Raw genomic sequence first — 14,969 nt, 5'->3', positions numbered from 1 at the left:
GTTGAGCACTTTGATCAAAACCATCAGAAACAAATATTTGTTCTGTTGTTTCATACACTTAGCTTTTCTGATAACCATGCAGAGCTGCGTTTTAAAGTCAATGGATTGGGTCCTACACCTGCTGGAGCTCCATTTCTGGACAAGGTTTTAGATTTATGCTCTAAGTAATTAAAAGATATTTGCAATTAAATTATTGGGGTTTTTTAAATATTCCTCAATTTTTAAAGAACTATGCATTTTGCCTTATCTTGATCCATTTTGCTTTATAAAGACAAATAAATGTCTCCCCTTTGTTAATAATGAAGCTACCTTCACTGTCCTGCTAATGAACTGTTTCATGCCCATAGCAATCATACTCAGTTTACAGTTATTGTCAGTCAGTTCAAGGGGCTGCATAGGCTTGACCTCAGTTTCTGACTCCCACATGATTTTATGCAACTGTTGTCTCTCAGCAACACAGAGTTAAGGGTAGTGTTTTGTAACTGAAAATCACCATGCCCATGTTGATAATTACCACTGTTTCTTGGAAGTGGTGCAGTGCACCAGCTGAATATGCCATAGCCCCCTTGCAGATATTTGATTTGTAAAATATCTCTGAAATCCTGAGAATTAGGGCAATTGCTGAGGCCCTGTGTCACCAACCTCTCTCTCCCATGTTCACCCACGCCACATTAACTTGAGCTTTGGTGGGAGAAGCCACATTCAGGCTAAAGGGTCTGAATAGATGTGAGCTGATGTTCTTACATCTGGTTTTCAGTATACTTGCAGGAAGTCCTATTTTTCTCCATGGAGTGTTAGTTACTTGTCTCTGCCAGCATAGTGTATGTAACATAACTCTGCCTTTTTATCTGTTTCTTTGCATACTTTCCGTGGACAAGAAAATGAGTGGTTTGAATTGAAATGTCACTGAGATGGAACATATGATTTAGATTTTTTTTCTTAAAGCAGAACACATACATGGTTTCTTAAAGCTAAGATTTAGACAAAAAATAAAACCGAGTTTGGCTACTGTTTGGAGAATAGGGCTCTTGAAGTTCTAGAACAGGGGTGCCAAACTTATTTTCACTGAGGGCCACATCAGCCTCGTGGTTGCCTTCAAAGGGCCGACTGTAATTTTAGGACTGTATAAATATAACTACTCCTGCAACCCTAAAATTACAGTCGGCCCTTTGAAGGCAACCACGAGCCTGATGTAGCCCCCGGTGAAAATGAGTTTAAGACCCCTGATCTAGGGGATAAAGTGCTGGCTTCTAGCAGATAAGCCATTGTATTGCCTTGTACAGAAAGACCTGCTCTCTCCTTGGCCTGTACGCAAAGGAGTAGAGAAAGGCCCTGATAGGAGGTCTGACACCAGATTTGTGTTTGTGTGTGTTTTGCTGCTCCCTATCACTCACATAACCTGAGTAGCATTTTTTCAGATTTTGGCAGAAGCAGAGTTAGGGAACTCATTCTATTGCTATTCCTACTGCAGTAAGCTGAACCTCCCAATCCACCAGCATGGTAACTGCTTACAAGAGCAATGATTATAACAGCAGTTGGCAAAACCCCTTAAAAAGGGTCACTATATTAGTGGTGGAAGGACATAGCACATTACAAAGGCTTGGTAACTGAAAGCAAAGGCTGTGTACTTACAGAGAATGTGGTTTGGTGACTGTGCTTGCACATGTGCTAGCCACAGCACAGACCACTAAAAGCCTGTGAACCAGAGAGACAACTGGAAGAACCTGGGTGTGTAATAGAAAGACAGCATTCAAAGGTACTGTCATAAATGCATGCTTCACTGTGATCTGTCAGACTTGAGCCTCGGTAGGTGCCTGAGCTAAAGAGAGTTCTCCACCTGCTTTAAAGGTTTAAGAAGTCTGTAATGATCATGGCAAGCACTGATTCACTAAACCATCCATGGCTGAAAAACCACTCCCATGGGTTTCCTGTTCCACCTGTATCCTCCTCTGCCTTCCACTCAGGCCTTTCTTTATGCTGTTCTATGCTGTGTGGCCAAGCAAGAAATCAAAGAAATTGATTGGGATGAAAAATCACTGGTTTGTTTAATTATTCCAGTTTACATCTTAGTCTTACACAGCTCCCTGCAAGAGGATATATAAACAGCTGGGCCAGCTATCACAGGGAAGATGGTAGGAACATGAAAGGTTGGGCAGGACTGACTTTTCAGGAAAAAAAATGTAGCCATGCATACCCCTGCATGGGTATCAGTCTGTAAAGGGTTAAGACCTTAAATTCCTGGATGACAGAGAACAGAGGCTGAACTTAAGTGTACTCTGAACCATGTATTTTTTGCAATTTCTTTACTGTGGTTCTGAGAGATAACCTACTTCAGTTCATCTTAAAGTGTATGCTACAATTGGGCCATGTTCCTGACTGGACTGCTACAGGTGCTGTTACAATATAAACTTGCAGTGAATAAATATGTGCCAAGTTATGCTCAGAATCTTCACAGCGATCAGTGTACCTTTCCAGAACTTCAGATGAGGTTTAACTACATTAATACTTGTAAATGGCAGTAGAATGATACTGCTTGAGAGGCGAGTCCTCTGTTAAAACACAAACATTAATCCCCATGTTGAAAAGCATGCTTCATTTGAATTAATTAACAGCTTTTAAAATCAGTCATATCTGATTCTGCTGCTGTCAAAGAGCTGATGTATGTAATCATAGAAAAGACCGCTGTTTAGGTCAACTTCTAATTGTTTTGTACAAACAGTTTTCCTAAAACTGTAGTCTGTATAGAAGGGATCTTTGTTGAAAGAAGTGGAATTAAATGGCTGTAAATAAAGCACGGGGATACTAAAATGTAATAGTTTTATCTAACATCACTTCTGAAATATGAAACATGAAGATAATATGATTAATGGCATTTGTCTATAAATGACTGCAAACGTGCGTTATCCCTTGATGCCTGCTCAATCCATTGCTACTTGGTCACAATAGAAGGACTGTCCTGTCCCACCAGTTGACATTAGGGATGAGTTAACTCTGAATACTTTGTACGGTAAAACAAAGTGACGACAGTCACCCAAGAGGTTCAATTAAATCACGAATTACTCAAAACACTCGGTGGAATTACAGTGATTATGACTTGGCAAAAGTTTGTAACTATTATCATAAAACGGAGGAAGACTTCAACAGCAGAACTCACAAGGTATTACTCTTATGTATCCAGAATAAAGTTAGAAAAAGATAAGGAGAGAGGAAAAGGAGATAGATTAAGATATCAGAAGAAAGGGAAGATCTCACCACACTGAAGGTCATTGTTCCAGTGACCTTCTCTGTAGCTGTCTTGGTGGTGGGTGCAGTGAAACTTCGTTAATACCGCACAACACACACACAAAGCACAGACTAAAAAGTGTCCCAAGTGAGGAAGTTTTATAACGCAGTCCATTTACATGCAAGACAGGAGAGGGGCGACTCATCTCCTCCCTCTCCTCACTCTTCATGCTAATTAGGAAGACTGTTCCAGAAATGAGTCAGTGGTCAAAAAATTAGAGGGTTGGTTGCGGTGCTGACCTGAAGTGAGTTGTTTTGTCTGACAGGGGTATCTGGTAGTTTGTGATTTCTCCTAGCAGTTGATTGTCCACTAGATGACCCATCTTGGTAATCGCAGTTAACAGGAATGAGGACTGAGGCCTTGATAGACTTCAGAAAGCAACACCGTTAATTGTCTTTATCTCAAAAATGTATGCCTTGGTTTTGGAGAGACCTTGAAAGAGAAGACATAGAGTGTCTGCCTTCACAGACACCTATCTTTTCCTGTCCAAAGTTGCAAAAACCAGCTGTTTAAGGCATAATATATACCGTTAATGAGTCCTTTGTTTTGCAAAGGATGGGCAGGATGCTTCAAAGCTGTCACAGGGACCGACCCTGTTCTTTAGCCATTTATTATTTTTCAATTTTATCCCTACGAAAATTTTTGGCAGAATCATAAAGCATCATTTTATTCCCTTTGTCAAATGTTGCTATAGTATTAGCATAGCTTAGAGATTTTCAGGCAGAAGCATCTGATAATAATTTAGTTATTGTTTTCACATGTTACTTAACTACATTCGTTTTTAAAGTACAGTTTTATAGACAGTTATCCATTGTATTTTGCTTTCCCTTTCCAGTGTTTTACCTTAGAAGTGGGGTGTAGTGGTTATTAGTCTAAACAAGAAAAGAATCAAAGATAATTTCTATTTACCTAAGTGAACCTTGATACCCTGATTATGAAAATATTATTTATGCAGTTTTCTGTGATTTTATGTTTGTGGCTTTTACTAGTCTCATGAAATAAGTTGTTCCTTATTTTTCCCATTCTCAGACAAAACAAAGGCTAGTTACTGTATGCCAAATGAATGGATTCTGCTGTGTGTGGGAAATGTCACTGGCTATGGGAAGGCTTCTCTCCATCTGAGTACCTTGAGGCTGCAGTGTTGTTATTGTGGTTATCACATACGCATTAGTGTAAGGTGATCCTAGTAGCTTTAGAGAAAAGGAAAGAACTTGGAGAAAGCCCAAGAATCCTTTCTTGGGCAGGACCAAATTCTCATTTTTTTTCCCTAAAGTTCCTGGGACTTCTACTGCAATAAACAAAAGCAAATTCTCGTGGTGAAGCATCAATAAGCTTCCTTTCACTGGATGCTACCATTTACTTTAGTTATTTTGTGTATTAATTGATATACTATAGGTTTCACGTAAATAACATAGAAACAATGGACAAAGGCTGCAGTAGTACATTGGTTCTACCTGAAACCTTTCACTGTTGAAGCCAAGGAGAAGGTATCCAAGCCAGCACCTCGGAAATTGAGACATTGTTTACATATTTCTGTGTATACTTCTTTTAAGTCTTACAGTAATAACCAGACACCCTTAATTCTAGGAGCTTAGTCTTTATGGAACTTGCAAGATTGTTGAAGATAGGAAGGAATGTAAGAAAAGATACACTGACCCTCAGAACCTGGTTCCTGTGTTTGTGTAAACTGCTTTTAAGAGACATTTTCTCAGTAACCTAAAGTTGCTTTGATCCCTTTTCCTTTCCCTTTCAACTCTGGCACAACCATAAGGCAAACCTTAATCTCCCTGTGTACCTTACATGTTAGTAAGGGGAGGGATTTTTTTGGTCCATGAAGAATGTCTTATATCAAGGAATTTTTGCTGTGAACACAAATTTTGTGTAATTATTTATTTTCTGTGTGATTTCAGGAAGAACTTTGCTGCACTGCACAAATTGAAGTATGTAAATAAGATACATTGAATATTATTGTTCCTACTCACTTGGCTGATTTTTACTTAGTAAATAGGAAAGGTGATTTCAGGATAGGCTTTTCCATACTGAATAATTGTTCATACTTCAGTGTGTTAAACAGAACATGTTAATTGTATAGTATAATACTGGCTCTCTAACAAGAGCCTAGAAGTAGAAAAGGTGTACATTTGTCCAATCAGAAAAGAGCATGGTATGTGTATGTGGCTCCATAGAATGTATTTGCTGCCTCTTGTACGAACAGTGAAATACGAAGCCAAACATGAGAAGTCTACAAAATGATGGACCTTAACAGGATTTGGATCAAATATGTGCTTTTCTACAGGCTTTAGCTGGCTTTACATCAGACTGTGAAAGTACTCAAAATGGAGACATATTTTGGAAGGAAAAATGTAAAAATCAGCTGATATGGAATTGATTTTCAGACAGTGTCTTACTTGATAGGCAGCTTACTGTGTGTTTGGTGCTGGAGAAGTCATGTGTCCTCACTTTCTTAACTAATAAAATGGGAATTATACCAGCTATCTTCCCGGCCACCCTCTAAAAGCTGCGTAATGCTCACTAGAGTTCTGTGATGAAAGGTATGTGTTTGTAACAGTGGTCATTTAACATTCTTATTACCTGTGATTTAATAAAAAGTATATGACAAAATTATGTAGTACGTTTTTTAACTCAACAGTGACTCAGACATGATGGCAATCGTGATGTGTGGTTTGTTGTGGGTTGTTTTTTTAGTGGTATCTGCATGGGTAGGACTGGTTTACTGTTTCCATATGCTGACTTGGTATACCTGATATTTAGACGGAGTTGCTGTCTTTATATGTGTGTGTTTCTGCAAAAGGCTGGGGACAGCATTGATTACTGTTATGCTGACACCATGGATGAAGCTTATGAGGGCCTGATTCTCTGTTCTGAGATCATCTCCAAATCTGTAGTTACTATCCTCAGTCATGGCTCTGCTAGCAAAGGGAATTAATCCAGCTTCATTATTCATGCCATGGAATAGTTGCTCAGGAAAAGCTATTGGTGACTGTGACATGTCTTCAGAAATCCATTGCTCAGGAAAGAAAGAAGAGAAGCTGAAGTGCTGGAAGAAGTTACCTGAGCTGTCCATACCAGCACAGACAATATCAAGCATCTAGTTCGGAAGGGCATCCAGAATACGGGCTCTCTGTACTTTCACACCAAACACCATGAGCCACAATGCCATTCTTTATGCCTCGTTGTAAGACGTGTCATATCTGATGTGGTTTTGCTAATGCTATGTGATTTTGAAGCAATTGACAGTACGTGATCTGAGATGGGATTGACAAACCTGTCATCACTGACTGTTGATTCAAACACAATGCAGCAACACATTGGAAGTCTGATGATGAATGAGTTCCTGCAATGCCTTAGTGATTCAGTCCAAAGCAGAGGAGTGGCTACCTTACCATTAACTACCACCACTTTGTTGCCGAGCTGTAAATACGCTTTTAGAACCCACAGACTCTGGCTAGAGCTTCCCCATTAGCTTCAGCCTCTGAAGGATCTAAAGCTAAAGTGTCTATATTTAATCTCTGCTGAAAATCAGGTGAGCCTGCTCTTTTGTGAGTAATATGAAAGCTTCTTTATTCCAGGGAAGCAATGGTTATGCTGTTGCTAAGTGTTTAGGAAAACCCAACTGAGCTGGTTGCTTGAGTAGGGGGCGTAAGGGTAGCTGCGTAACCTGCAGGAAAGGAGTCTGTTTCTGTGAGGGAGTGAGTCTCAAAATTCTTGTTTATTTCTTCATTCATTAGCTTTTGAGTGAAGACAAGGGTTAATTAGCAAGTAGGATGCAAAAAACTATTTCAGAGAGCCGATTCATTGCAGTATTTCTGTGACATTCAGGTCATATATTCTATTTTTGTATTCTTACACATGAAAATGCATGAGAAAGCAAGTTTATCCACCCCCTGGCTTTGCACAGCCTTCGGTCACATTTTGAGAGAGAAAAAAAATTGGCTCTTAGCAGAGCTAAGTCTCAAATAGAAGTTAAAAAGTGAGTTTGACCTCTACAGCTCAGCTTTGCAAAGACAGTATGTGGTTCTGTATTGTGTAGAGTGGTAGGAAGATGAAAGAGTAAGAGCCCTAGCTTTTATTGCAAGATGCAGAACAGAAGACTCTCCAAACAGGAAATGTATAGAAAATTCTGTTCTGCCTTGGTGCATTAAAGACTATTTTCATCTGGCTGTATAGTAATCTTTTGGCTTAGTCCTTGCCTTGAATTTGACCATAATGTATGTGTATTTCCACAGATAATTTCAACATGTGACTCCTTGTACACAGAAGATTTGAGATAATGGGTTGTTTGCTGAATGTTTTGGTTGCTTCTTCTCTGCATTAATTGGTTTTATGCAGACTTACTGAGTATATGGAGAGGAGTAGGAAAGAGTACATATTCAATATGATTAATTATGTTTGCATATTCCTTAGAAAATAGCCTATAAAATATGGTGTCTTCTGTTTTTCTTGGAAGAGGTTTAACAGCAGTGAGTACTGTGCTTCAAAATGTGTCCTTTGAAGATGAGTTTTATTTGTTGCTCAGCTTGTTGTTTTAAATAAAAACTCCTTGCATATTCTGGTGAATATTTACAGGTGGGGGAGGGAGTCAAAGTAGCCACATAAGAGCGCCAGGTATATTAAAGTGGGGAAAAAAGTAGTTACCTGAACTGTGAAACCCTGGAGCTAACATCCATATTATTGCAAACTGGTACATTGGCTCCATGTCATCTCGAAGTGTGTCAGTCACAAGCTCAGTCTGAGCAGTACTCAGCTATTCTTTGAAAGGCTTTTAAATCAAAAGCTGACTGCCTCAGAGCATTTCAGAGATGGAAGTTATAGGTCTTAGTAACAAACAACAAACAAAAGTTGTCTCTTTCAAGTGCCTTCATTTCCTGACAATGTCACTTAACTAAATAGTTCCAAGACTAGTTTTGTTTAAAGTCTTCTTTCCCTGACCTTTATCAGGTTTCAGGATCTCTGGAGTTGAACATTCAGGATATCTGTGTTCGAACATTACTCAAAGGGTCATGTCCAATATGACAATAATCTCCCTGGGGTTCAGCCCTGAACTTCTCGTATTTTGCTGCCACAGAAAGAATGACTGTTTATAAAATTATTGTTGGAGTATCTCTCCATCATGCCATTAGCAAAAGGAAAAAGAGGCACTTCTCTGCTGGTTTTGTGTAGCTGCTGCTTGCTTGCTAATTGGCTGGATGATAATCTTTCATCTCTTTGGGAGAGGATCTCTTTTTGGCACTGATGTTCTATTGTGTGCCTACAGGGTCTAGCGCACCAGATTCTTCTTTGCTTACAGATGTGTTACTTGTGGTGCTTTAAAAACAAACCAAAACCAAAACCAAACAGTTAAAAACAAACAAAAAACCACAACCAACCAACCAAACCCCCCTCCCCACCCACCCCCAGCTTTTTTCTCTTCTTTTCTGCCCCTTAGCAAACCTTTGGGCAACTGTCTTCAGAGGAATTTAATGCTTTCCACACAAAGCCTTGTAAAATTTTCAGGGGCATTATTTGTGCTAAGGGAAACAGTGGAGCATATGTAATCCTATTATGAGAGAGGCACTGATAAGGTAGGATTTTTGTAGCACTGTGCAAATTTAAAACATATTCTGTTACTTAATTTAAATAATGCACAGCATGAAATGTTTACTCCCTGTCTTTAAATCATAAAACCTTTAAATCATAAAACCTTCAGTACTAAACCAAAAGTCTAATTGACATAGCCCTTGTCTATCTACTAATCACCTACGTTAAGTTATGATAATGATCTTCTGCACATATATATATAAGAACAAATTGGAACTAATGCAGTAATTTATCTTTTTTCCATCAAATTGTCAAAACCATTCTTTGTTGCCAGAGTAGGTTAGATGGAACAACACAAAATCTATGCTCTTCCTTTGCAGGAATGAAAATGCCAAGTATTCCCTTGTAGAGAAGATTAATAGAGCTATACAGTAAGTGGCAGCTTCACCATTGCTTTCTAATCTTTCTGCATAATCCAACAGAAAATTAAGACCACTACTGAATTTCTGAAGATAGGTCAAGAAAAATAACAATATCTGTACAGTTCTGTGGGAAACAGGAATTATTTTTGTGCAATACTGTAGCTTTCACTTTAACTAGGTTCTGTGACGTTTGAAAACAACAAAGAGCTCATTAAAAATAGAGAACAAATATGGAAAAATCTTGCTCAGATATTTTTTTCTTGCAGGGAAGAGCACTAAAATTATGGTGGATGCTTCAAGGCACAATCGGTCACTTTAGGAGCAGTTAGATAAGACTTCTAAGTTGTCACATAGTATTTTGTCTACTAAATTTGTATATACATAATGCATGGTATGCATTCACTGTAAAAATGCAAAAAAAAATGAAAAGGTTGATTTAAAAATTATCTAAAGATGAGAAAATTATAAAAGATTTGTTGATTTCCCAAATTTTTGATAAGAACCTCTGTTTGGGTAGATATTTAAAATGGGCAGAGAAATTAATTCCTTTATTCTTTAACAAAATTAGGATTTTTTTTTTAAATGTTCATCAGGTTAGAGTTAGACAGTTTTTAAGGCTAGCTTGTTACATATTAGCTTTTCAGCTCATAATCACTAGAAAATAATGGTAAAATGGTAACAAACTGATAGGCCCAGATTTGAGTTTACCACTAATGTATATTGTTTCCATATCCATAGGGACATGAAGCCTTTCGGAAAGGCTTTCGAGAGGAAGAGCTAGTAGACTTCCCTGAAGTTGATAAGAGCTTCTCTGAGAAGACAAGAAGGGCCTGGAGGACCTGTGATAGCGAGCAACTATTTTCAGATACCTGCATTAAATTTCAGCTCTGTTTTTCTGCCAGCTGCTGCAGAGCAGAGGATTAGCAGACATGTCCATAGCACTGAAGCAAGTCTTTAATAAAGATAAGACTTTCCGCCCAAAACGCAAGTTTGAACCTGGAACCCAGAGGTTTGAACTTCACAAACGAGCGCAGGCCTCTCTGAACTCAGGCGTGGACTTGAAAGCAGCTGTTCAGTTGCCCAGTGGAGAAGACCAAAATGACTGGGTGGCTGTCCATGTTGTTGACTTCTTCAACAGGATCAACCTCATTTATGGAACTATTTGTGAGTTCTGCACAGAGAGGACCTGCCCAGTGATGTCTGGAGGCCCCAGGTATGAGTACCGGTGGCAGGATGATATGAAGTACAAGAAGCCCACGGCATTGCCAGCACCCCAGTATATGAATCTTCTCATGGACTGGATAGAGGTGCAGATCAACAATGAGGATATATTTCCTACGAGTGTAGGTAAGTGTGAGGGAGAAGCCCTAAAGCATGAACTGCCTTTCATTCTGTGTACTAAGCATGTTTGTGGCGCGGAATGACCTTACAACCCTTGAAGTTATAAGGAAGGTATGCATTTATTTACGACGCTGGACACACGGGGAATCATTTCACCTAATGCGTGTGTAAAATTACAGTAGCTGTGAGTTTGGTTAAATGCAGTAAAGTGTTACATATTCATGAAAGTTTTAGGAACGCCTATACATATTCATAACCTGTCCCCAAGAAGGCGGTTCATATTACAATGAGTTCCGGGAGACCACTTCCATAGTCTCCACCTCTGGCTCCTCCTGGTTGCAGCTGCGCAGTGATCATGAACCCGGGTCCTCTTTTTCTGTACACGGTCACCTTTGGTCCAGTGTGATGAGCTGGTTAGGTCTCAGACTGCTGAGTTGGTTAAAACTGGCGTATCTCCTGTCCTGTGCCCAAGTTTCTGTAATCTGGTTCACCCAAGGATGCACCAAGGATGCACCCAAGGATTATTTTTGCAAGGCATCAGTGAAGTTCTGTTTTTCGTAGAGTGAGTTACACAGAGTTAAGCAAGGCTAGGCAATAGTGATGTGGGTTAAAGGGTTAGCTCTCTAAGTGTCTTTAGTGATGTGGGGTAGGGTTAGTTCTTTAAGTGTTAGTTATTAAGTGTTAATAAATTAGTTGTCAGTTTCCTGTGTCATGTTCTCTTCCCAAACTCATTTTTAGGGACTGTGAAATTCAAGCCTTTAATCAACAGGTAGAGAGGAAGAGGGTATCTTGCAGGAATAATGTGAAATGTTAACTGTGGATGCTAGATATGGTGGGGTTTGTTAGCCTAAAATCTGTTCTTTCTAGCCATTTGTTCCTGGTAGGCCTCCCTGGTTAATCATTAAGGTTGGTCAGCCTTGCACTGTTAGCTTGTTGAAAGCTGATCAAATTTGCTTTGCTGTGCATTTTGCCTGGCAGACACAGAATGGAAAGAAAGCAAAGCCTAATTAGAGTGGTATCCTCCCTTCAAAGTGTGTACAGCTATGGGCATTGCAAAGCAGTGTAGAAGTCAGGAATGCAGTGGACTCTGCCCTCCCACCCTCTCTTGACTTTCCATCCAAAACTGACAAATTGGGAAGTGAATTACTCTCCAGATTACTGTTTCTAATATTATATATAGCTAACAAGCTTTGCTGTGATTTAAACAGATAGCTCAGATGAGAGATCTGTTAAGGGCAGCACAATTTTCCTTTTATAATACTGGTTTTCCTGAAGAGCTGGTCAAATAGGTGAAATTATCTTCGCTGGAATAATTCCCTCTGGATGAGGAGGACTTTGCAGAAGAGCACATTGTGGAGGCTAGGCAACCTAAATCTTTAGTTGTGACTGCAGGTAATAAGAACAGACAGGATGTTATGCCTTAGAGATGTCACTTCTTGCAAGCAGAAAATGAGGAGCTTGCTGTAAGAAATGTGAGATGTTTTATATGTAAGTACTTGGCCCAGATAAGTAACAAACAAGAAGAATGCACGTACTTTAAAATTAGTTCAGCTGAATATTTTGCAGGTTACATGCAGCTGGGGCCTGTGGCTAATTGGTAGATGATACATCAAGAGGCTGCATCTATTAGCATTTCCTGACCTTTGAAATACCTTGTTCTTGGCCATGATAGCTAATTGTCTGGACAAACTTGGGGTTTGTTTCCCAGTTCTTATCACTTTTCTATACGAACAGATAGAAAGAAGGCAGTAAATATATCTTTTAATCTGGACTTTGCCAGCACAGTGACAAGAAGGAAGATTTCAAAGGAAGCAGTACTACATATTTTGTGCAATGAAAAAATGGGTTTGATTTCTCAAGCATTTGTTGTTTTATGTTTCTTCAGGGTGAGTGATTTTTGGAGTTGAAGGTGCAGTGAAAGATGTGATTTTGCTTCCATTGGCATTTCTGCAGGATTTTGTTATACCAAGTTTCCATCTTGGAGTATTTCAGTATTATTGTGTGGTCTTGCAGTTTGCACATGCAGAAAATGTGGTCTGTCTGCAAGCACGAGGAGCAGGTAATGCACTGGCACACTGATGGTCTACATTGAACCAACAAATAAATCTACAACACACAAGCTTTCAGCTCTAGATGCTCCCTCCTTATGTTTATAGTAAAATACATCCGAAAGAAATTTTATCCTTAAAGGGTTACCTGTTGTAAGCCTAAGAATGGAATAAGTAAATAGACTTAATCTACTAATTTTCTTCTGCGAACAGCTCCTGCTGTTGTAGATGAAATTAAATCTGAAGAAACTGAGGAAGGGGAAAGAGTAGTGGTCTCTAAAATGGGACTTGACTCTGATACAACTCAAAACAGGAATGCTTGATATCTTTGCAAAATCTTCATCTCACTCTGAATTGACCCAAAGGAAGGGGAGAAGTTTGCCTGAGGCTTCCTGGGGCCATGGACTGCACCATGGTTGAATTACAGACCAAAATGACTGGACAGTCCCATAAAGAGATTTTATAGATACCCTTTAGAGCACTGTTCATGGAGCAGGACATTCATATGTATTCTACCGTCCCCTCCTCTTGAGTCTTTGTTGCAGATACCGTAGCGGCCACCTGCACACTTCTCATTATCTTCTTCAATCACCAATTTGCAGTATGAAACTGTTGGTACAATTGCTCGGGAGGCCTTAGATCTTACAGTTCAGAAATAGATGCTGTGCTGAAGTTGTCTTTCTGGGTATTTCTTCTCTTAGCAAGTCCCTCAGGCACCCAGAATGCCTAAAGGGAAGTTTGAGTCTGTTCCTGGATAAGTTACTTTTCTTTCAAGGAAATCTTCCTGTTTTATTTGCACATCAAGTCTGTGTCTGTAAAATGGAGATGATACTGCCTGCCATCCTGTCTAAGTACTACTAATAAAACTGTTGAATGAAGTGCAGTCACTCAGCATGTGTATGTCTTGCTTTTTACAACTGATCAAAGAGAGAAGCTTTGTTATTGTGTTGGGTACTGTTATTGTTCCTACCTGCTCTGCAGCAGCCTTTGGTTAGATGCACCATAGACTTAATATTAGTGCAAACCTCCTTTTTCATTTGGAGAAATGAAAGAAAGTGAAAATTACGATTGTTCATTTTTCAAAGCAGTTGAAATAGATCTTGAAATATGATATACTCAGATGTGAAAACGAAACAGACTTGATTATGCCTTTAGTAACAGTAGAACGGTTTTAAAGTATTGAGTGGCTCTAGCTTAAAAAGATTAATTTATTGTTTTGTCTCTTTCTAGCATATGGTCTACACAGAATTGTCCTGGAAAAACTGTGTGTCCAGTGGATGGGATTTGGGCTGACCTTTCCATTAGCAAATGAATTTGGTGAAGACATCCAGTCTGGGGTTCATAGGAGCTGTCCACAGAACCTTGAACACATTTTCTCAGCTTAATCCTATTAAACTTGTCCTCTTTCATTTGACATATGTCATGAAACTATCTAAAAAAGGGAGTTCAAGAATTGTGATTAAAAGTACAGCTTTCATTGAGGAGTTACTTTAAAGGAAAATCATTTCAGGACAGGGATAGCCAGGCTTGGTAGCCTTTTTTTTGTGTGTTGTTGGTCCTCTGTGGTTTTAAAAAAAACATGAATGCAGTTGAGTTATAAATTGTTCTGAATATTATTTTTAACCATCTCGGTGTTTACGTTGGCACAAGGACCTCTGGCCACTTACCAGTCTATGTACTTCCTGTAGCCTGGTGCTATTTCCTCTGCTTTCTCAAGTCATTCTGGTCTATTCATTCACTGGTAAATACCCTCTTCCTCTAGCCACTTTCCTACTAACACTGAACTGGCTGGCAGGAGAAGAGGGAGCTGGTATGAGAACAGAAGAGCTGTCAAGAGTTGTATGCAGGTGACAAAACCAAGTGCTCAATATTAGGAACACTTCTTTGTATTGCAAAGCTTTAAGGACTGTCTTTATAAAATGGCCTCACAGCCTGTAGAGGATTTTAGACATCATTATGTCCTTGTTCTTATTTCCATTATTCTTGGTCTCTTTTATCCATTTTAAGTGGGTTTAAGGCATGTAAGAGACTGACATCTCTGGAAGTAAGTTCTGTATGTGACCACAGATATACCCAGACCTGTCTCAGCCCTCGCTGAATGGGAGTGCAGGAACAGAACAGAGTTCACTGTGTACTCCTGCTTCACTCTGGTGAAGCTATCCATATTGGTCCCCAGCATGATTTTTTCGTAGTGTCCTGGAGTTTTATTTAGCTTTAGGGTAAACTCTTTTCCTTCAGTAGGTACTGGTTGCTCCAGGAAGCTAGCAGTCTCGCTCTTTAAACACATTTCAAGGGATGTATTTCCCAAGCTAATATGGACATCCTAAGCACTCCATA

The 14,969-nt window shown here is 39.3% G+C and overlaps 1 protein-coding gene across 3 annotated transcripts in view; it reads left to right on the top strand.

The window, feature by feature from the left end:
* Positions 1-14,969, top strand: part of MOB3B (MOB kinase activator 3B) — an 80,699-nt gene that overhangs the window by 18,857 nt on the left and 46,873 nt on the right. For 2 of the 3 annotated variants that reach the window (XM_082075530.1, XM_082075529.1), the window contains 2 exons: positions 9,202-9,252; positions 9,982-10,590. In XM_082075530.1, coding sequence (XP_081931656.1) covers positions 10,173-10,590 — 418 coding nt within the window. In that variant the 5' untranslated portion in view covers positions 9,202-9,252; positions 9,982-10,172. The remainder of the gene's footprint in view (positions 1-9,201; positions 9,253-9,981; positions 10,591-14,969) is intronic. The other variant, XM_082075528.1, reaches the window with a different exon arrangement.

The sequence above is a fragment of the Streptopelia decaocto genome (genome assembly GCF_964273445.1).
Source record: "Streptopelia decaocto genome assembly, chromosome: Z".
NCBI classification, from domain to species: domain Eukaryota; kingdom Metazoa; phylum Chordata; class Aves; order Columbiformes; family Columbidae; genus Streptopelia; species Streptopelia decaocto.
The sequence above is the reverse complement of the archived record's forward strand: the minus strand, read 5'-3'. Positions and strand labels throughout refer to the sequence as shown.